Below are 23,143 nucleotides of genomic sequence, written 5' to 3'. Positions count from 1 at the left end.
TTGGGATTCTCTCTCCTTCTCCTTCTCCCTCTCTCTCTCCCCTTGACCTTTCTTGCTCACGTGTGCTCTCTCTCTCTCTCAAAATAAATAAATAAAAACTTAAAAAACCCCAAAGTAATGTGTTAAGTGTTAATTGATACACAGAGGAAGAGTTTGTGAGCACAAAAGAAAGAGTAATTCTATGAGGGGAGGGGTGGGTGGAGACCAGGAGTGGAGGCTGTTGAAGGAAGGCCTCCACGAGGCTGGTGGTGACAGGCAAAGAGGAGCAAGGGAGAGAAGCCACCTTCAGAGACAGGGACCAAGCAAATGCAAGAGCATGAAGCAGCTGAGCACAGCATTAGGGGAACTGTGAATTTTTCTGTATGTGGATGGGGGTAGTTACAAAGAGGAGACTGGAAAGGGTTTTGGACGATATGCCATAGACGAGAAAGAGCCATGGAAAGTTTTTAAATGGTGGAATCTGCAGTAAGGAAAACCCTCCAAGAAGTTTTTTCCCAGGTAAAAAATTGGGTGAATTATCCCTTCCTTCCTCTGCAGAAGTGCTGCGTTCTGCTCGCAGTGTCCTGCCATCACCTGTAGTCCTCTCATCAGTTCAGTGACACTGGGACTTGCTTGCTTGCCTTTTTTTTTTTTTTTTTTTTTTTTTTCCTTCTCCCCAGACATCCCCTCCTAATTAGGAGAACAGGCTTTTGGTGATAGACCGTCATTTAAGCCCTGGGCTCCTCCACTCCTGAAGGTGAGATCTCGTACAAAATTTCAGGCTCTCTGAGACCCAGTTGCTTTATCTGCAAGTGGAGATTATGTACCTCACAGTGTGTGGAAGGATTAAATGAAATAATGTTCGTGAAACACTCACCACAGTATCTAGCGTTCAGCACACATGTAGTATGTAGTAGCTATTACACTTCAGATCTCTAGAAAAATTTTTATTTTTATTTATTTATTTATTTATTTATTTAGTCATTTGTTCACTTGACTATTTGTCTACTCGGCTTGAGCTCTCATATGGTGGGGATTTTGTTTTCTTTTTTTAGTGGGAAGGATCTAAGTTAGTGTTTGATGTTTGGGTGGTTTTTTCACTAATATATGCTGACTACTTGGTGGCTGTGTAGAGGGGGTGGCTACCTTAGGGGAGAGACTGGCTAGAAAATAACAACTTTTTAGTTCCTAAAAGTGTACATTAGAATCATTTGGAATTCTTATCCAAATTCTTCCATTGAATCAGAATTTCTGGATCTCTAGTTTTCAGTTCAGGAGATGATTAAAGCTTGAATTTAGACAATGGCTTTGGGGATAGAGAAAGAATAGAATGATTTTTTAAAAAATTAAGGTGTAAAATTGATAGGGTTTTTGGACTTGTGAGTAGTTTGGGTAGCTGAGAGGATGATGGAATGGACTAAGGTAAAGAGTAGAGGAAGAAGAGCAGGTTTGGGGAGGAAGATGAATGTGAACTAGAGTTGTGGCCATCACAGTGGAGAAGTTTGTGAGGCAGGTGGAAATATAGGTCCAGAGCTCAGGAAACAAGCGGAGGCTAGCATTAGATATGTACAGATGTAGAGAAGTCAAGTCAAATAAGGACTGACAAGTGTCCACTGAATGGAACAGTTGAGTCATACCTTGTTCAGTTTCAGGAGAGTCATAGGGATAAATTGGGAAGTAAGGAAGTAGAAGCAGGGAGCACAGACTGCTTCCTGAGGAATATGGAGTGGAGGAAGCAGAAACTAATTAAATTTTTTTTTTTTAATTTTATTTATTTATTTCTAGGAGAGAGAGAGAGACAGCATGAGCAGGGGAGGGTCAGAGAGAGAGGGAGTCACAGACTGAAACAGGCTCCAGGCTCTGAGCTGGCAGTCAGCACAGAGCCCGACGCGGGGCTCGAACCCACGAACCGCGAGATCATGACCTAAGCGAAAGTCGGACGCTTAACCGACTAAGCCACCCAGGCGCCCCAGAAACTAATTAAATATTAAGCGCATGAATGAAATTTGCCATCCTTAGGCCACATTCTAATAAATGATTTTATTTTATTTTAAAGTTTATTTATTTTGAGAGAGAGAAAGAAAGAGAAAGCACAAGTTGGGGAGGGGGGGCGAGGGGGCAGAGAGAGAGGAAGAGTGAGAGAATCCCAAGCAGGCTCCACACTGTCAGCGTGGAGCCTGATGTGTGGCTCGATGGCTCAAACCCATCCACTGTGAGATCATGACCTAAGCCAAAGTCAGACGCTTAACCAACAGAGCCACGCAGGCGCCCCCAAATGATTTTTATTTTCAAGGATTCTAAACTTTCTCAAATCAGTTTAAGTTGAAAGGGGGATTTATTGTAACAAAATTTCAAAGTGATCCATGAATACGAATTGCTGTACAGTTGGGTCTGAAGAGAATGGTGTCAGGGACAGAGGCAGTTTTTCTCTTTGTTTCACTCTTTCATGGACCACTGGCATCTTTGTGTCTCTTTGTCCATCCTCATTGCTGCTTACTCAGTATGCTCAAGATCCCAAATGGTCATCTGACCACACAGTTCTATTTACTTTTCACCTTAAGTTTAGTGTAGCCAACTGACTTAATGTCTCAATTCCCAAAATCCAAGAGAAGACTAAAATGCCCTCTGCGTCTTTTCTTGTTGGGTCACGCATAGGTTTCTGGCTGGCCAAAGGTGTTTATTGATAGTTTTGTCAACTGAGGTTGGAAGTAGAGTTGGCCATGTGATACTTAGGACTCTTGCTTCTGAGAGTGGTACCATTAAACACACATTTTACACATCGTCTTCTAGAAATAAGCTTTACTATGGCTCTGAAATAGTGATAATAGTTATGATTAAGTTCATTGGTTCTAGAAATAAAGGATCCATCAGGTTAGCTCAAAAATAACACAGTAGTGGTTATAAGGATGCACTTGGCAATAAGAAAGATGGAATTTCATGGAATTTCAAAATCGAACATTTATTATGGTGCTGAGCCTCTCAGACATTTTCACTGGAAGGCTTTGAAGGCTCTAAGGCAGTGCTATTTGGAACTTCCATGACAGGGCTTTATAGATTTTCACTTTATTTTGTTTTATTTTATTTTATTTTTTAATTTTTTATTTATTTTCTGAGAGAGAGAGACAGATCCAGAGAGAGACAGAGACAGTGTGAGCAGGGGTGGGTCAGAGAGCGAGGGTGGTACAGAATCTGAAGCAGGCTCCAGGCTCTGAGCTAGCTGTCAGCACAGAGCCTGACGTGGGGCTCGAACCCACGAACCGTGAGATCATGACCTGAGCCGAAGTCGGACGCTTACCCAACTGAGCCACCGAGGCACCCCTAGATTTTCACTTTAGAAGTGAGCTGTTAAAGGACTCAGTGGCTCTTCATGTATTTGTGTCCTCTGTATACTTTTGTTTATGCTCTCAGCTAATTTTCTTACCCTCTATTCTGGTCTTTTTCTTCATGGCTTCTGCGTACTCAGAATCTATGGTCTTTTGAAACTTTAGCTGGGTTACAGTTTCGATTGGCTGAAGTCTTTCATGCACTCCTATTATACGTTATGACTACACTGTTTATCTGTTTAGTGCTATTTTTTGTGGCTAATTGATCACTTCTCTTCATGGTTCCAGGCCTAATTAAGCATGGAACTCAGCAGTAGTTCATTCTTGGTATTGGGATCCTTTTTTTCTTTTTTGCCACTGGGCCATGTTATTGGTTGCTAGGTAGCTTGTGAGTATCTGCTGTTTGGTCCAGGTGATCACATCTTTTGTCGGTAGATGTGGGGTCATAGAACCTGGCTGTCTTGGACTGTGTCCTCAACCTGGGCTATGGTAGGATAGTTTACTTTAGGATAGAATCATGGCCATTGCCTGCACTGTGATTGGTTGACATATTTAATACAATAACATGAATAATTTAGTTGCATTGACATCTGTTTAAATGTTGCATGGACTATAGCAGTAGTTGAAATTTAAAACCACTCTTCCCCCCCTCATTTCAGTTTTAATATCAGACTATGGCTAAATTTTACATAAATATGCCAATAAAAAAGTTTTTAGAGTTGCAGTGATACTCTATTTGGACTTTATTGGCTAAATAATATTTGGAAAATGTTTTAAGATTCTATGCCAAAATACATTGTCATGTGAGGTGGATTAAGTGGTAAATCATATTGAGTCAGATCTCTGATAAGGAAGTATGAATTTATTTTCTCCTGTGAGACATTTATTTTTTTTGATATATAACCTCATATCTACTTGCAGCTTTTAAATATTTTAAGCAGTGATCTAGTTTTAGAATAAAAATATTTAAAAATAATAAATATGTTTCCAGTTATGAAAATAAACCATGTATATCATAGAAATTTGAGTAGATCAGAAAAGGAAAATTGAGAAGAAGCAACAGTGCTATAGCATTCTGCATGGTTTAACACTAAGAGCACAAGCTTTGAAGTCAGATGGAGTCCCAGCTTTGTGCCTTATTACAGTAAAATTTTTTTTTATATTTATTTTTGAGAGAGAGAGAGAGAGTGTGTGTGTGTGAGCAGGTGAGGGGCAGAGAGAGAGAGAAGGAGACAGAGAATCTGAAGCAAGCTCCAGGCTCTGAGCTGTCAGCACAGAGCCCGACCTGGGACTTGAACTTGCCAACTGTGAGATCATGACCTGAGCCAAAGTTGGACTCTTAACTGACTGAGCCACCCAGGCGCCCCAGTGCACCATTACATTTGTAATCTTAGCTGACAATTTATTTAGTTTTCTTTAACTGTATTTCCCCCCTTGGCTAAATGGGAACAATCCCTTTGACTTTATTCAAAGGACTGTTAAAACCATGAGGTGATACAGTGTAGACAAAGTGCTTGGCATTATGCCTGTCATAGAGGTTATATGTTAGCTGTTGTTTAATAGAAAGAATATTTCATTTAGCAGACTACCAATGGACATTTCTTTAACTAGTATAAAACTGAAGTTTCTTACTTGGCATGGTTTTAAAAATGCAAATGATCTAGAAGACATGGAGACTCAGAGCTTTACACTAAGATTCATGGGTTATTTTGATTTTGTTAAAATTTTTTTGAGTTTTTTAAAAATTTTTTATTATTTTTTAAATAGTTTATTGTCAAGGTTTTTTTTGACTTTTTTGTTTTATTTTTTATTTTTAGAAATAGTTTGAGTTTGGTAAATTTTTGAGTGTAAAGCACTAGGACGAGTAGAGAGATCACTGAATTTGAATCAGAAGACTTGAGTTCATGTTGTGTCTCTGCAATCAGCGTGATCTTAGGCAAATCATTTGTGTTTCTCTTGGCTTCACTTTCTTTATCTGTCCACTGAGGGCATCACCTAGGCAATTTCTAAAGTGCTTTTCAGGGTAAGCCTGTTATTTGAAAATCAAAAGAGTACCAAGGTTTTGAGTCCGCAGTTCATTTTCAGCCCTAAGGTAGCATTTTAAGTGTTATATAACAAATCCAAATAACTTTTAACCTGTTTTCTAGCATCCTTGCTGAGAGGAAACTGTCTTTAGAGCAAGAATTCAGTAAAATTTGATAGCTCATGTAAGGTTACTGTCACATGTAGCAGTTTCCAGAAGATAGTAGGTCCCCTTCTCTGCTGAGATCTTCCTCGCCCCCAGTGCGTAGCTCTTTATGGGTATCTCAGATGCAAGTAAGGTACGTTGATTGCAGTGGATTCTTTGATGCAGCCCCTAGATCTTCCTTCAGGTCAGAGTCACATTCCCCTAGCTGCCTGGAGTCATGGCTGCCGATGACTCTTGGCTGCGTCCTTTTCTGGGTGTTGCCCTGACAGAAAGAAGCTGCCTGATCCAAGATTATGTCCCTTTCCTGGAAGCAGCCTGTACTTTATTACTGGTTGATGTGGAGAATACAGAGAGCCATCCTCTTGCTGTGGTTAGGGATCTGTGGAGGGCCATCCAGCTTCAGGACTCTTGGTGGGATTAACTAAGGCTACTGTGGCAGTTGTGCTACTGGTTAGTACAGTTCGTCTTCTCCCTCTGCCCAGTCGTGTTGTCCTGTGCCCACACAGGTGTTCTTGGGAGCACCGCCCAGTAAAACTGCTTGCAGTTTTCAGAGTCTCAGAGTCTGTTTCCGTGGGAACCCAAATTACGAGTCATCTGCTATTTGGATAGTCTTCCTTAGAGATTTTTGTATCATGAAAGATGATTATATTCAAGATGGATTTTAATTTTATTATCTTTGTGTTCTCCTTCTTTGAAACTGTCTCTTAGAAAAGGAATCTGTTGTCAGTAGATTAGAGTTTGTTAGGTTCTCAAGTACTGTGCAGGATCGTTTGCTGGAACTTTGAGCGTGGCACATTGAGGCTCTGTTCAGGAGCTTTTATTATCAGCACCATTCTCAGTCCCCTCAACAGATTTTAAGACTTAAAAAATGAAAAGTGGCTTTAAAGTTGTTTTTTACTATTTATTTTTGAGAGAAAGAGACAGAGTGTGAGTGGGAGAAGGGCAGAGAGAGAGAGAGAGGGAGACAAAGAATCTGAAGCAGGCTCCAGGCTCTGCACTGTCAGCACATAGTCTGATGCTGGACTTGAACTCACGAACTGTGAGATCATGAACTGAGCCAAATTCGGACACTTAACCACCTGAGTTACCTAGCTGCCCTGAAAAGTGGTGTCTTCTTAAAACTAGATTATGAGCCCTTATTTTGGTATATTTTTGTGTCTGCCTATCCATATTTGTTGAATCAAAACACCTGATACTCTAAATTTGCTTCAAATATGTAGCTCAATTTTAATTATATGTTAGCTATTTTTAAAATGTTAAATATTAAATACTTTTACTCTTTTACTTAATATTGACTTAATTGTATGATGTCTATAAGCCCAATTTAGTTACTAATAACTTATCTGTAATTAGTTTTAATAGTCTCAGTCTCTTACTGATTTGGCTTCTTCTTCTTCTTCTTTTTTTTTTTTTTGACTTGACTGCTTTCGAGAGATAAATTACTTTCACATAACCCTTAATAACTGGTAAATGTTTTAGAGTTTTGAAAATGTCCATAAGAAAGCAAAGTATATATAGAGATTGGAAATATAGTTGTTTCTGTGGACATGATTTTTTTTCCTGTTTATTTTGAGAGAGAGAAAGAGAGAAGGAGCACAGGGAAGGGAGAGAGAGAGAGAGAGAGAGAGAGAGAAAATCCCAAACAGGCTCCTTGCTGTCAGCACAGAGCCCGACATGGGCATTGATCTGATGAACCATGAGATCGTGACCTGAGCTAAAAAGGAGTTGGAAGCTTAACTGACTGAGCCACCCAGGCACCCTTAGACATGCTTTTAAATTAGCCAGTTTAGGACTCAAATGAACCATGGAATGAACTGGAAGGATCCATGATCTTGTCCTGTCCTCGTAATTCTTCATTGAAGAAGTTGAGATTAGAGAAATTGTCTTGATGGGGATCAGATAGATGACTAAGAAATATTTTGGTTGTAGAGAGAATATTGAATTGGGACCTGGGAAACCCGTTTTAATTACAACTTTACCATTACCAGAGTGATGTCAAGTAAACTTAGATTCTAGGGCTTAGTTTCGTCATCTATGAAGTGATACAATTGGAACATAATTTCTGAGCTGCTTTCCAACTTTTAAACTTTGATTCTAGTCTTAGTAATGATATGAATGACTACATAATGTACAGTATATCTACCAAATGCTAGGCACTGGTTTAAACATTTTAAGTGTATTATTTCATGTAATTCTTAAAACAGTTCTGTGAGGCTAACATTATTAGTTCCACTTTACAAATGGGAATTTGGGGCTTAGAGAAGTTAAATAAATTCACAAAGCTTCTAAGTGGGTAAATCGGAATGAATACAGGTCTGTGAGACTCCAACTTCTGTATTCTTGAATCACTGTTCCTAGATTTAGGTGGATTTTTGCTTTTGGAACATTTAATAGGCCCTGCTGAAATAAGAGTCAGTTGCATTAAGTAAGGATTTGATTCTGACCCCCTTCTCTGGCATAGCGTAGGACTGTGTGTCAGTAGGTTCGCCAGGAAAGACTCAGGATGCAGAAGTATATTGTGTGTTAGCACTTGGGAAATTTTGGAGAGGGTTGAAATTAGATACAACGGGAGATAGCCTTTTAGAAGCCACTTTGAAAGACAAGTCGAATAGATTGCACTCAATTTAGCATTAATAATTTAACAACATGAGTGTTGTTTGCGTGCTCATTAAAGTTGTAGGATGGCTCTAGGTTAGGTGGAATTGCTCACATTTCAGAAAATAGGAATTGTTCTCAGTTGAAAGCTGATGTAAATCAGTTAGTTAAATGTGGCATATTGGCAAAGAAGCTTGCTATTTTAAAATTTTATTTATTTATTTATCTTAAGTAATCTCTCCACCCAACGGGGGCTTGAACTCATGACCCCAAGATTAAGTCACACTCTCTATACCGATTAAGCCAGCTGGATGTCCCAAACAGCTTACTATTATTGTATGTGGTTGTGTGACAGGTAGAGAATCATCTGTGGAGTTACTGGTACCATAAGTTTTCTAGGTCATGTTACTACAAAAGTCTGAGTAAGCTTTCTCCTTCAGGATTTAATATGGATCAGGATATATTTTGTTTTAAGAAGTAAGAGAAATAAGAAGGAACTCTCAGGACAAAAAAAAGTAATTAGCAAAAATGAATTATGAGACAAGTTTAAAGGTATTAGAATTACAATGGCGATTAGAATGAAGAGTACTAGTGACCATTTTCAAGGTTGAAGATTTAGAGCAAGCAGGAAGGACTTAAGAGACAAATTTTACATGAAGTTTGAGGACGACAGCCAGGACTTAGAATTAGGAGTACAACAGGTATAAAACGAAAAGTGAAAGTTCCCCTCCCTAGTAATCATCAGTAATAGTTTCTTTGTATTTTTCTACAATTTTCTGATGCATATATCCATTAATATTATACAAATATGATCATAGTCTTCATATTGGGTTTGAATTTTTTTCACTTAATATAGTTTGGAGATCTTTAAGTACCGGCACTTTCAGAACTACTTGTATTATTTGTTTTTAATAACTACATTATATTCTGTGGGTTATCAAAATTTCACTAGTCCCCTGTTGAAAGACATTTAGTTTTGTTTCCAGATTTGCTATTGTAAACAGTACTGCAGGGAACATGCTTGTACGTATATAGGTTGTACTTTTGTGAACTTGTCCACTGAGCGATTTCCTAGCACTGAGTCAGAGCATGTACTTATTTTGCATTTAGTTATACTCCCACGAACAATGTATGAGAGAGAGGGTTGATTTTCCAGCATCCTTTCCACCAGTGACTGTTGGCAAAGAGTAAAAACATTGTGATTTTACTCAAATACCCTGAAAACCAAATTGACTTTTTAACTTAAATAGTTAAAAAAGAAAAGATGGAAAACAGAATGCTGTAAATTTGGGGTAGGTACATTAATCCTTTTTTAATGTGTGAAAACTATTGGGTGTCCATTAAATTTAGGTGGACACTTTTATTATGTTCTTACTAAGAATTGTGGTGACTACTTCATTCAATATGGGGTTCCCAGCCTCAGAAAAGTTCCTTTTCTCTTTTGTGGAGAAGATACCACATTGCATCTACTGTATCTAATGTTGTCTACTCCATAATAAACCATCTCCAAATTTTGACTTAAAACAGCCACTATTTTATTTGCTCTCGATTTTGTGGATCAGAAATTTGGGCCAGGCTTGGCTGAGCGGTTCTTCTGCTGGACTCTATTGAAGTTACCCATATAGTGGGAGTTCTTTGTCAATTTGATTGGGAGGGATAGTCTTAAGGTACTCTCATTGGGCTGATTGTGTGCATTGGGCCACATAAGTCTAAGGCTAGCCTGGGCTTATATGGTAGTAGAAGAATTTCCATCAGTAAGAGAGCAAATCCCACTGTGCAAGCACTTTTCAAGTCTCTGCTTGTATTTCATTTGCTACTCCACCAGTAGCCAAGGCAAGTCTCATGGCCAGTCCAGAGCCATGTGAGAGAGGATTGTACTAGAGAATTACAGGGTATTAAAACATAGGTGTGATTCATTGAAGATTATTATTATAACAATTTAACACAGACATCACTTCTTCCTTATTTTATGAATAAGTGTTACAAGAGAAATATAAATGAGAGACATGATAGGATTTAAAGGACAGAAAGATTTATCTGAAGGTGGAGATTCAGGAAAAGTTTTATGTCAGTTAGGTTGAAAAGACTAAATTTATCAACTCTTGCAAAGTGGTAATTTTTTTCTGTAAACTTTCAACACCATGCAGGGCTATGTGGTTACCATGAATTTTAGTGCAAGCTGGAAGGGCAGGGTAAATGCTTAATTCTTTTTCTTTAATTACTAATTTTCAGAATAAGAGTTCATTCTCTAGCAGTGATGAACGAGCCTTGCTTATTTGTCTTTTGACTTCTGTCCTTGGAAAAGGAGAAGTCATGGATTTTTAAATATATTTTATGAACTTATGGATTTGTATATATTTAGTTGGTTTCGATCAAAGCAGGGGGATTTTTTTTTAACGTTTATTCATTTATTTTGAGAGAAAGAGGGGGAAAAAAAGCACAAGTCGGGGAAGGGCAGAGAGAGGGAGAGAGCGAATTCCAAGCTGGCTCTGCAGTGTCAGTGCACAGACCAATGTGGGCCTTGAACCACAAACCTTGAGATCAGGACCTGAGCCAAAGTCCTGCACTTTACCGGCTGAGCCACCCGGGCGCCCCATTCAGTGGGATTTTTTGATGTGCAAATTGCCCCAGTTTTAGCTAGCAGAAGTGCCTTCAAAGTGACTTGTCATTTGGACAGGACCCTATTAGTGTTTGTTAGCTTGTTTGCTTTTGGCACAACAGTATGTCCCAGGTTCATCTTGTAACATTTCTCCTCCAGGCTGAAATTAGCCATTTCTCTAAAAAGCCCGGTTCCTTTCACTGGAGAATGCTATTTAGATATAGTTGTTTGGGCACTTAGGGTGCTCATTGCTTCTGGGCTGTCATTGCTTTTAAGCTTTTAAGTGCTAAGAACTAGTGTGTGTGTGTATACATAAGTGTATATATGTATATAATGAGATATGTATATACTAGTATGTAATATATAGTACAGTGTGTACATAATATATATTTATTTATGTCCACATATATGTCAAAACAAAACATGAGTTCAAATTTAAGATTATAAATTGGTTTTTACTATGCATATATATCTTTTTTGTCTTCTGAGCATCTTGGTTCTTAACAGTAACAGTTACTTTTTCCTAAAAATTGATAAATACCTTTAAAATAACAATACTAATATTACTATTAATAAGATTACTGAATGAATTTTACTATTTTTTAAAAACTGTTATTTTTTTCCTTAATCTATATCTCATTAAGTCTGTGTAATCAAAACACTGTGTTCTTAAATCACTTGAAATAATTATTTTAAAAAAATTTGCTTTTAATCTTTATTTTTGAGAGAGAGAGAGTGTGCGAGCAGAGGAGTGGTAGAGAGAGGCAGACAGAGAATCTGAAGCAGGCTCCAGGCTCTGAGCTCTCAGCACTTAAACTCATGAACCGCAAGGTCATGACCTGAGCCAAAGGTGGATGCTTAACTGATTCGCCCCAATAATTACTTTATATGTGGTTGGTTTTACCACCAACTTGAGATTCATTAGGTTTTTAAAAAATGACAAAAAATTTACTATTTTACCATTTTAAAATGTATAATTCTGTGGCATTAAGTACATTCATATTTTTGTGCACTCATCAGAACTATCTGTCTCTAGAATGTTTCATCATTCCAAACCGAAACTCTGTACCATTCAACAGTAACTCCTTATTTCCCCTACCTCCTAGCCTCTGGTAAAGACTGTTTTACTTTCTGTCTCTATGGATTTGGTTATTCTAGATATCTCATATGAATGGAGCTATACATACTAGTCCACCTGTGTCTGGCATATTTCACTTAGCCTAAAGTCTGTCTTCCTAGGTTTATCAGTACTGTATATAGCATGTATTAGAATTTCCTTCCTTTTAAAGTCTGGATAATAGTCCATTGTTATACATATACCACATTTTATTTATCCATTTCCCCATCAGTGAACATTGGATTGTTTCCACCTTTTAGCCATTGTGAATAATGCTGTGAACATTGGTGTACAAATTTCTAGTTCAGTTAGATTTTAAATGAGATTTTATTTATTTTTAAATATACTTTTTAATGTTTATTTTCTTAGAGAATGGGGGAAGGGACAGAGAGAGGGAGATAGAGGATCCAAAGCCAGCTTTGTGCTAACAGCAGAGAGCCCAAAGTAGGGCTCCAATTCAACAAATCACGAGATCATGACCTGAGCCGAAGTCCGACATTTTAGGGAAATCAATTAGAAAGCAACTGGAATGTGGATATACAGTGCTAAATTAGGTCTCTCTTTTATAGTCTACATAGAGATAATGGCACCTTGAACTAAGTGGCAAAGGAAATGGAGAAAAGATAGATTCAGAATTTATGTAGATGACTGGATGCAAAGGTTAATGAAGAGAGAACTAAGGGTGATGCTTTGGATTTAGGCAAGATAAGGCAACCTGATGTTTCTGTTACTTGAGGTAGAGAATGCAGATGGGTGAAAGATTTATGAGAAAAGATAATGTGGTTTTGAGTAAACTGGCTCTGGCGTGCCTTCAGGGCATTCAGGTAGAGATGTTTATGGGATGGGAAAATATGAATTTGATGTTCAGAAATCTGGATGAGATTTAGAACTTTATTTTTTGTTAGTATTGGAGGTATTTAAAATGAAGGGAGTAAATGAGATTACCTAAAGAGTATATGGTGAACTAAGAGGTTGAGCATGAAAACTCCCCGGGAAGCCCTGGAATGCTTTCCATGAAATTAAAAAACAAAAAAAAGTTCCCTAAGAAATAGTATTTGTTGTCATTTTGCAAGTGTACTTTCTCATTCATCTGTATGTGGTAAGTTCTTAGCTTGTAATAATATAAGGGCGGTAGTGAGGAACCTAAGAAATAATTTGGTTATCCAATTACAGCACAGGGATCAGGTAATGTATTTAAAGCACCCTTGTCAAGGTCTGCATGTTAGCAGCTGGCTTTTCAAACTCCAGATTTTTAAAAAAATTTAATTAATTACATTAATTAGTTAACCAATTAATTTACATCTGAGTTAGTTAGCATATAGTGCAACAATGATTTCAGGAGTAGAATCCAGTGATTCATCCCCTACATATAACACCCAGTGCTCATCCCAACAAGTGTCTTTCTTAATGCCCTTACCCATTTAGCCCATGCCCCCTCCCACAGCCCCTCCAGCAACCGTTTGTTACCGTATTTAACAGTCTCTTATGCTTTGTCTCCTTCCTTGTTTTTATATTATTTTTGCTTCCCTTATGTTCATCTGTTTTGTATCTTAAATTCCACATATGAGTGAAGTCATCTGATATTTGTCTCTAATTTCACTTAGCATAATGTCCTCTGTTTCCATCCAGGTAGTTGTAAATGACAAGATTTCATTCTTTTTAATTACTGAGTAATACTCCATGTACCACATCTTCTTTATTCATTCATCCGTTATTGGACATTTAGACTCTTTCCATACTTTGGCTATTGTTGATAGTGCTGCTGTAAACACTGGGGTGCATGTCCTCCTTTGAAATAACACACCTGTATCCTTTGGGTAAATACCTAGTAGTGCAGTTGCTGGGTCATAGGGTAGTTCTATTTTTAATTTTTTGAGGAACCTCCATACTGTTTTCCAGAGTGACTGCAGCAGTTTGCATTCCCACCAGCAATGGAAGAGAGTTCCTCTTTCTCGGCATCCTCGCCAACATCTGTTGTTGCCTGTGTTGCTAATTTTAGCCATTCTGACTGGTGTGAGGTGGTATCTCATTGTGGTTTTGATTTGTATTTCCCTGACGATGAGTAATGTTGAACATTTTTTCATGTGTCTGTTAGCCATCTGTATGTCTTCTTTGGAAAAGTGTCTATTCATGTCTTTTGCCCATTTCTTCACTGGATTATTTCTTTTTTTGGTGTTGAGTTTGATATGTTCTTTATAATTTTGGATACTAACCCTTTATCTGATACGTCATTTGCAAATATCTCCTCCCTTTCCATTGGTTCACTTGTAGTTTTGCTCAAACTTCAGATTTGTGAAAATCTTCCTAACTGGTTTTTATGGTGAGGTGGGGATGAACTAGATTAACACAATCAATGCTGAAAGTTACATTTTATAAGAAATTTTTATAGATGTTTTATAAATCCCCAAGGTTTTAAGGTTATATATTATTTAATTTCTAATATTAGTATCCTTTCCAGTTTCAGAAATAATTTTGCTAAGTATAGGTGTATATAGTATCCTACAGCAATGTTTTCTTCAAAGAGTTTTGCAAATGGAAACATATATTTTTAGTCAACTTGGTTGTTACTGTGAATTAGTCTATTATTAACTTAGCTTTTGCTGATTTGCTTGTTTCCTACCTAGTTTCAGCTAGAGTGGTATGGGTTGCACAGTTGCTTATTAAACATTTATTATATCTCTTCTATTTGCAAAGACTGGTATAGTTATCATTTTAGTCAGTTTTAGTGCTTAGCAGGCTGGTAGGATTTAGAGGTGAGGTTCTTTATCTTTAGTAGCAATTAGGTTGTGAAACTGATTTATTTTCCCATTGAAATTTTTACTCCCTTTCTGCTTGATATTAGAGTAAAGTCATGGGGCAGGGAGAGTATATTTAGAGTTTGGAAACTCTGATGTGGTGTATCACCCGAAACTTTTGTTATTCATTCATAAAATAGTTGTTTCCTGTATGCTACTAGATGCTTGTTTTGTTTCTTTTTCTTTGCTATTAGATTAAGATTCTCAGTCACAATTGACAGATAAGCAGCTGCTGGTTGCTTTGTATCAAAGCAGTGCAGTTAATTATGATTTTCACATATAGATTATTTAAATTATAGTCAATAAAAAACTAGTCTGAAATAGGTCAAATATGTATTTCAATGATACTTTATGTTAAAACTTCTAGGATAGTGATGCTTCCTCTTAAGATATTATATACAATAAACAATTATAACTTTTTCTTCCTCCAATGAAGTTCTGTTCTTTTGTCAAAAACCTGTATTTAGTTTTGTAGCAGTTTTTGCAGAGATTAATGCTGCTTTATATTGATCTTATAGTAGTAGTAGCAATCTGTTTTTATATTACCAGTAACCTAGGATAGCCTATATGTTGCAGGCATTTACTCCTACTTGGCTGAAGTATATAAACTTTTCCCCTATATTTTAAAATGTTGCTCTGTTTGGCCAAAGCCACTGAACATTAATGGTAGGTGTTTGATTATAGTTATCTAGATCTTTTTGTGACCCGAAACATTTTTTAATTTAATTTTTTAAATATTTGAGAAATTAAAAACATAGTGTAACAAAACTAATGAAATTTTTTTTGGGGGGTGGTTCGGTGCTTAACAAAATCCATCAACACAAATCTCATGCTTTTAATAACAAAGGGGAAAAAATAGCAACAACAACAAAAATAGCCCAAACTTATCAGTCTATTGAAAAAAATTTTAAATGTTTATTATTTTTGAGAGTGAGCCAGAGACAGAGTGTTAGGGGGGCAGAGAGAGAGGGAGGTAGAGAATCCGACGCAGGCTCCAGGCTCTGAGCTTTCAGCAGAGCCTGACGCGGGGCTCAAACCCATGGACCTTGAGATCATGACCTGAGCAGAAGTTGGATGCTTAACCGACTGAGCCACCCAGTCGTATGTGACCTTTGAATTTCTCTCTATATATACCTTTTTTTTTTTTTTTCTTTTGAGAAAGAGAGAGAGCAAGCACAAGTCGGGGAAGGGCAGAGGGAGATAGAGAGAGAATTTCAAGCAGGCTCCACACCCATTGTGGAGCCAGACATGAGGATCAGTCTCATGACCGTGAGATCATTACCTGAACCAAAATCAAGAGTTTGACCCTGAACTGATTGAGCCACTCAGGTGCCCCAAAACTTTATACTTATTTTTTTTAATGTTTATTTTATTTCTGAGAGAGAGAGAAAGTGCGAGTGGGGGAGGAACAGAGAGAGAGGGAGATACAGAACCAAAGAATGCTCCAGGCTCTGAGCTGATAGCACAGAGTCTGACATGGGGCTTGAACTCACCAACCATGAAATCATGACCTGAGCTGAAGTCAGTGCTTAACCATCTGAGCCACCCAGTCTCCCCACTTCTTTTTTTTTTTTTTTTTTAAGTTTATTTTTTGGGAGGAAGACAGAGTGGGCAGAGAAAGAGAAAGAATCTCAAGCAGTCTACACACTTTCAGCATAGAGCCCAATGTGGGCCTGAACTTAACAAACCATGAGATCATGACCTGAAGAGAAACCAAAGGCAGATACTTAACCAACTGAGTCTCCCAGGTGCCCCTCAAACTGCATACTTTCTTTTTTTTTTAAGTTTATTTACTTATTTTGGGACAGGGGGAGAGAGAGAGGATATGAGTGGGGAGAGGCAGAAGGAGAGGCCCAGAAAGAGAGAATCCCAAGTAGGCTTCACACTGTCAGTGCAGAGCTCCATGTGGGGCTCAAACTCATGAACTGCAAAACTGTGACTTCAGCCGAAATCGACAGTTGGTTGTTTAACAGACTAAGCCACCCAGGTCTCCCATCGAATTGTCAAATTTTTAATTGTCAAATTTGTTGAGTGGGTATGTCCTAATTTAGTTAACCATTTCTTTGTTTTGAACATACAGATTGCTGATAACTTTTCACTTGTGCTTGGAATGCCTATTTTTCCCTGTCTAGAAAAGTATTGATCAAACTTCAAGCCTAGAGACAGGGGTTGGTGGACTTTACACCTTTTAAAAAATGTTCTGTTCATGGCAAGGGTAGGATCTTTGCCCCGCTCTCTGAGTTTCCACGGTGGGCCGGGCTTCTTGATGCCTACCGCATGTAGGGCATTTTGGTCCCTCTCAACCCATAAGAATTTGGTTGCCTTTACCTATTTTAGGTCCGACATTCTGTACTTCATGTGTTTCTGTTTTATTTTTTGTCTGCTGAGATCTTGTTTTTGAGCATGGTTCTGCTTCTTTAATATTTAAAAATTTTTTATCTGTTATTGATCTTTGGAACGGAGGCAGGCAGCGTGTTGTCTGTGCTAACTACGAGTGCTGTCTGGACCAGAGTTGTGGCCCTTCTCTCTCTTCCATGGCGTATTTCAGTGTTTTATATCTCCTGCCTCATTCTCTATTACCAGTTTAACCTATTTAATACCTGTTTGTTTGTGTGTATAACTTTCTGTCTGACACATTTGTTTATTTTTCTTTAAATACAGTGTTCTTATTTCTGTATTCTCTGCTTTTGTGCGTTTTTTGGTTCATGTAGTTGGAATGATTGTCACTTAATTAAACTTAACTTTTCCTTCAAGGAATGAGGTTTTTTTTCAACTATCACAACTAGTATTGATATATTTTTTTTCTCAAAATTGTGCTTGAATTCAGAGCTATTCCATTTAACATTTAATTTTTTTTCCAGTTGTTTCCTATCAGTTTTTGTTTACATTGGTTTGGTCTCTCCAGCCAGGTTGTAGTCCACCCAGAGGCACGGTCCTTTTTTCTCTTATGCTGTCCCCATACCCAGTGGCTTCCATTAGGCATCTAGAGCCTTACAGAATGCTAGATACTAGATACTTCATGGAAGAGGAACAGATATCTTTTGAAGAAACCATTAAACAAAAATGAATGTACCATGTACTTTTTGGTTACTGTAAAGGGTACCTAAACTTATGTGATATTTTTTTATAAGAACACAATTTGGAAGGTATTTACCTTCACATTACTTTTAAGTTTTGGCACAAATTCTTATCCTTTTGTTTTCATAAAGTAAAACTTTTATTTTTTTAATGTTTTTATTTATTTTTGAGAGAGAGAGAGAGGGAGACAGAATGCAAATGGGGGAGGGGCAGAGAAAGAGGGAGGAACAGAATCTGAAGCAGGCTGTAGGCTCTGAGCTGTCAGTGCAGAGCCTGACTCGGGGCTCAAACTCATGAACCACGAGATCATGAGCTGAGCTGAAGTCAGATGCTTAGCCGACTGAACCACCCAGGTACCCCCAAATAAAACGTTTATAAGTAGAAAAGTTAGAATGATTTATACTGTTTCTTTAGGGTCATCATTACTGTAATTGGACTTCTCATTGAAGTAATGGGATTTTCATGGCCTAAGAACAGAACAAGAAGCCATTAGACAATTTAGCAACAATCGGGGAAGGTTACATTTTGGGAAAATGTGACAGGAATGTGGATCATCTATGTGGAGATGTCTGCTTTTTTTCTTTTTAATATCAAGAAAAATTTCACTGTTAAAGTAATTCGACTATGGATCTAAAATTCTGAAAAAAAAAAAAAAAAAAAAAAAAAAAAAACAAAAGAAAAAGACCAAAACCTGAAAAACTAAAAACCAAAATANAACAAGAAGCCATTAGACAATTTAGCAACAATCGGGGAAGGTTACATTTTGGGAAAATGTGACAGGAATGTGGATCATCTATGTGGAGATGTCTGCTTTTTTTCTTTTTAAAAAAAAAAAAAAAAAAAAAAAAAAAAAAAAAAAAAAAAAAAAAAAAAAAAAAAAAAAAAAAAAAAAAAAAAAAAAAAAAGAAACCAAAGAGCAAGACCAAAACCTGAAAAACTAAAAACCAAAATATCCATAACAGTGTCTTGCTACAGAAATCATTATTTGTATTTTGGGATATATATCCTTTGAATCTCCTATATAAATAGTTTTATACACAATTGTATAATTATAGTATATATATTTTCTTCTGTTTCTATGCAGCTTTTATAGTCATTTTAATGGATGAATTTCAAAGTAGTATCACTTTTTCCTTACTTGGCATTTTATGTTAAATACTGAATAGTTATGAATAGGATGCTTGCTTGTTGAGATAAATGCATAGTGAATTGCTCTCAGTCTTGGTGCTTAAGGCACATCTCGGTGAAGATGTTCAGCAGAGGAGCAGTATGGTTTAGTGATTATGAGCCGAATGGCTCAAGTTAAAATCCTTTCTTACATTAATTAGCCATGTGACCTTGGGTAAATTACTTAGTTTCTGCACCTCATTTCTCTCTTGTGTGAAATGGAAATAGTGATAGTATGCACCATAAATGTTTTTTGCTGAGGATTATTAGGTTAGTTGTCCTCTGAATCTGTCTTCTTACCAAGTGTTTTACTAGATTTTCAGTTCCTTTAAGGTAACATCTACATATTAATGAATGATGATGTTAGAGGATAAATGTTGCAGGAGAAATTGAAAAAGACCTTTAATCCTCTTAATGTATCTTTGGGATGGAGTATCAAGTATTGGGGATAGATTGGTAATGGTTGGCATGGATGGCAGATGGATGTGTTGATCTTTTTAGCAACCCTTAAAGTGGTTGTAGTTTAGTTGGTGTAGTAGAGAGAGGAATGCAAGAGGAATCAGATGATTAGCATTTTAGTTCTTTTTTTTTTTTTTTAATTTATATTCAAGTTAGTTAGCATACAGTGTAGTCTTGGCTTCGAGGTAGAACCCAGTGATTCATCTGGTGCTTATCTCAAAAAGTGGCCCTCCTTAATGCCCGTCAGTCATTTAAAACCCCCAACCCCCTTCCTGCAACCCTCAGTTTGTTCTCTGTATTTAAGAGTCTCTTATAGTTTGCCTCTTCCTCTGTTATCCTAGTTTTCCTTCCTTTCCCCTATGTTCATCTGTTTTGTTTTTTATATTCCATAGGTGAGTGAAATCATATGGTATTTGTCCTTCTCTGACTGACTTATTTCGCTTAGCATAGTACACTCCAGTTCTATCCATGTTGTAGCAAATGGCAAGATTTCATTCTTTTTTTTTTTAATATATATATTTTTTATTTATTTCTAGGAGAGAGAGAGACAGAGTGAGCAGGGGAGGGTCAGAGAGAGAGGGAGACACAGACTCTGAAATAGGCTCCAGGCTCTGAGCTGGCAGTCAGCACAGAGCTCGACGCGGGGCTCGAACCCACGAACCGCAAGATCATGACCTAAGCGAAAGTCGGATGCTTAACCGACTAAGGCACCCAGGCGCCCCAAGATTTCATTCTTTTTTATTGCCAAGTAACATTCCACTTGTGTATGAGTGTGTGTGTGTGTGTGTGTGTGTGTGTACCACATCTTCTTTATCCATTTATCAGTTGATGGACATTTGGGCTTTTTCCATACTTTGGCTATTGTTGATAACACTACTATAAACATTTGAGTGCACATGTCCCTTGAAATCAGCATTTTTGTATCCTTTGTATAAACTCCTAGTAGTGCAATTGCTGGATCATAGGGTAGTTCTATTTTTAATTTTTTGAGGAACCTCCATACTGTTTTCCAGAGTGGCTGCACCAATTTGCATTCCCGTCAACACTGCAAGAGGGTTCCCCTTGCTCCACATCCTCATCAACATCTGTTGTTTCTTGAGTTGTTAATGTTAGCCATTCTGACAGATGTGAAGTGGTATCTCATTGTAGTTTTGATTTGTATTTCCCTGATGAGGAGTGATGTTGAGCATTTTTTCATGTGTGGGTTGGCCATCTGGATGTCTTCTTTGGAAAAGTGTCTGTTGTCTTCTTCCTGTTTCTTTTCTGGATTATTTGTTTTTTGTGTGTTGAGTTTTGTTAAGTTTTTTTATAAATTTTGGATACTAACCCTTTATCTGATATGTCCTTTGCAAATATCTTCTCCCATTCTGTTGGTTTCTTCTTAGTTTTGCTGATTGTTTCCTTTGCTGTGCAGAAGCTTTTTATCTTGACGTGGTCCCAATAGTTCATTTTTGCTTTTGTCTCCCTTGCTTCTAGAGACATGTCAAGTAAAAAGTTGCTGCAGCTGAGGTCAAAGAGGTTGCTTCCTGTTTTCTCCTGTAGGATTTTGGTGGTTTTCCTGTCTCACATTTAGGTCTTTCATTCCATTTTGAATTTATTTTTGTGTGTGGTATAAGAAAGTGGTCCAGTTTCATTCTTCTGCATGTTGCTGCCCAGTTCTCCTGGCACCATTTGCTAAAGAGAATGTCGGTTTTTTCCTATTGGATGTTCTTTTCTGCTTTGTCGAAGGTTAGTTGGCCATACATTTGTGGGTCCATTTCTGGGTTCTCTATTCTATTCCTTTGGTCTATGTGTCTGTTTTTGTGCCAGTACCATACTATCTTGATGATTACAGCTTTGTAATACAGGTTAAAGTCTGGGATTGTGATGCCACTAGCTTTGGTTATCTTTTTCAACATTACTTTGGCTCTTTGGGGTCTTTTCTGGTTCCATACAAACTCTAGGATTGTTTGTTCTAGCTCTGTGAAGAATGCTGGTGTTATTTTGATTGGGATTGCATTGAATGTGTAGATTACTTTGGGTAGTATTGACATTTTAGCAGTATTTGTTCTTCCAATCCATGAGCATGGAATGTTTTTTCATTTCTTTGTGTCGTCTTCAGTTTCTTTCATAAGCTTTCTATAGTTTTTAGTGTATGGATCTTTTACCTCTTTGGTTAAGTTTATTCCTAGGTATTTTATAGTTTTTGGTGCTATTGTAAATGTAATTGACTCCTTGATACTGCTTTCTGTTGCTTCATTATTGGTGTATAGAAATACAGCCAGTTTTTGTACGTTGATTTTTATATCCTATGACTTCACTGAATTCATGTATCAGCTCTAGCAGTTTTTTGGTGGAGTCTTTTGGGTTTTCCGTGTAGAGAGAGTATCATACCGTCTGCATAGAGTGAAAGTTTGACTTCTTTTCTGCCAGCTTGGATGCCTTTTATTTCTTTGTGTTGTCTGCTTACTGAGGCTAGGACTTCTAACACTACGTTGAACAACAGTGGTGAGAGTCGATATCCCTGTCGTGTTCCTGATCTTAGGGGGAAAGCTCTCAGTTTTTCTCTAAGTTCTTTCTGATTTTTGTTAATGGTACAATCTCGAGAAGTCTTTTAGCCACTTTGAATCTGTGTTTTCATCTATAGAGATAACATTTACCCTGCCTCTCTCAGAGATGTCACTATGATTAAATAAGATGTTCTGTGAAAGCGAGTTGAAGACTATAAGGCACTGTTTACAGAAGTAAGCTTTTTATTAATTTAAGAGACTAAAAATTAGAGAATTCATACAGAGACCTTGATACAGTATTAGGCACACTCTGCAATGAAGGGTAGCTGCTAGTATTATTTGTTATTTTTATTGAGAAGACATCTACTTTTTTGTGTAAAGTTAACCCTGTTTACTGTTTAGGTTATTAAGTAGTTTATGAATATGTTATTAATATCTACTTTGATTTTTTTTTCTCTCTTTATTTCAGACTCCTGGGAGAGTTGGCTCTCAAGGTTCTGATTTAGATTCATCAGCTGCTCCTATAAACACAGTGGATGTCAATAATGAAAGCTCTTCAGAGGTATGGAAATAATTTGGCAATAAAATTTGGTATTTTTAAGGGAAAATGAGCAGAGGTTTGAAGTAATGGTCTGTAATTTAAACTTTCATAGAAAGGTCTTATCCTTCTTAGAAACTGGAATATGACTTAAATCACACATAAAAAATACAGTATTTAGTTGTAAGACTAAGAAAGTATATATTAAAATTGAAAATATTGTTAATTTGTCTTCATTGCTAATGTCATCTGAACTTAAGGAAGGTTTTAACGTTTATAAAAATTACCAATTAATTAGTGTTTATACTGTCATGAACTACTGAGCTAATGAAAAATTAGATTATCTGTAAAGTGCATACATTATTTGCTATCTTTATTTACAACTTTGTAAGAAGTTTTATATTTCATAGTTTATTAAAAAGTAATGGGGAAAGTAAATAAGTCTAAGAAAGAACTCAATTTTTTTGGCAAGTTAGCCTTAGTAGTTGCTTTATCATTATTATTATTTTTAACAAATAATGTTTGCATATTATAGAAAAAGGAGAAAAAGAAAGAGGAGAATGTAAAAACCACCAATAATATTGTCCTTAAGATATGGACACACTCACGTTCTGCTCTGACAGTTTTTGTCAGTTGCCCCATTCTGGGCCCAGTTGTACTGCCTACGTAATCCCTTTTTCTATGCTCCCCTTTCCACACCTCTTCGTTGGTGAGTCTGTTTTCTGTTTTGTGTATTTCTGGGTTTGCCTCTATATCCATTTCATCTCGTTTTGTCTCTTTCTGGCCATCTGAACCCTGAGAAGATCTAACAAGACC

At 37.1% G+C, this 23,143-nt stretch overlaps 1 protein-coding gene across 1 annotated transcript in view; it reads left to right on the top strand.

The window, feature by feature from the left end:
- The window catches only part of EEA1 (early endosome antigen 1), a 120,164-nt gene that overhangs the window by 8,095 nt on the left and 88,926 nt on the right, over positions 1-23,143 (top strand). The window contains exon 2 of the mRNA XM_039236606.1: positions 22,259-22,351. Within this exon, the coding sequence (XP_039092537.1) occupies positions 22,259-22,351 (93 nt within the window). The remainder of the gene's footprint in view (positions 1-22,258; positions 22,352-23,143) is intronic.

The sequence above is a fragment of the Hyaena hyaena genome, unplaced genomic scaffold (assembly GCF_003009895.1).
Source record: "Hyaena hyaena isolate Hyena2069 unplaced genomic scaffold, ASM300989v1 scaffold_113, whole genome shotgun sequence".
NCBI lineage: Eukaryota > Metazoa > Chordata > Mammalia > Carnivora > Hyaenidae > Hyaena > Hyaena hyaena.
The sequence above is the reverse complement of the archived record's forward strand: the minus strand, read 5'-3'. Positions and strand labels throughout refer to the sequence as shown.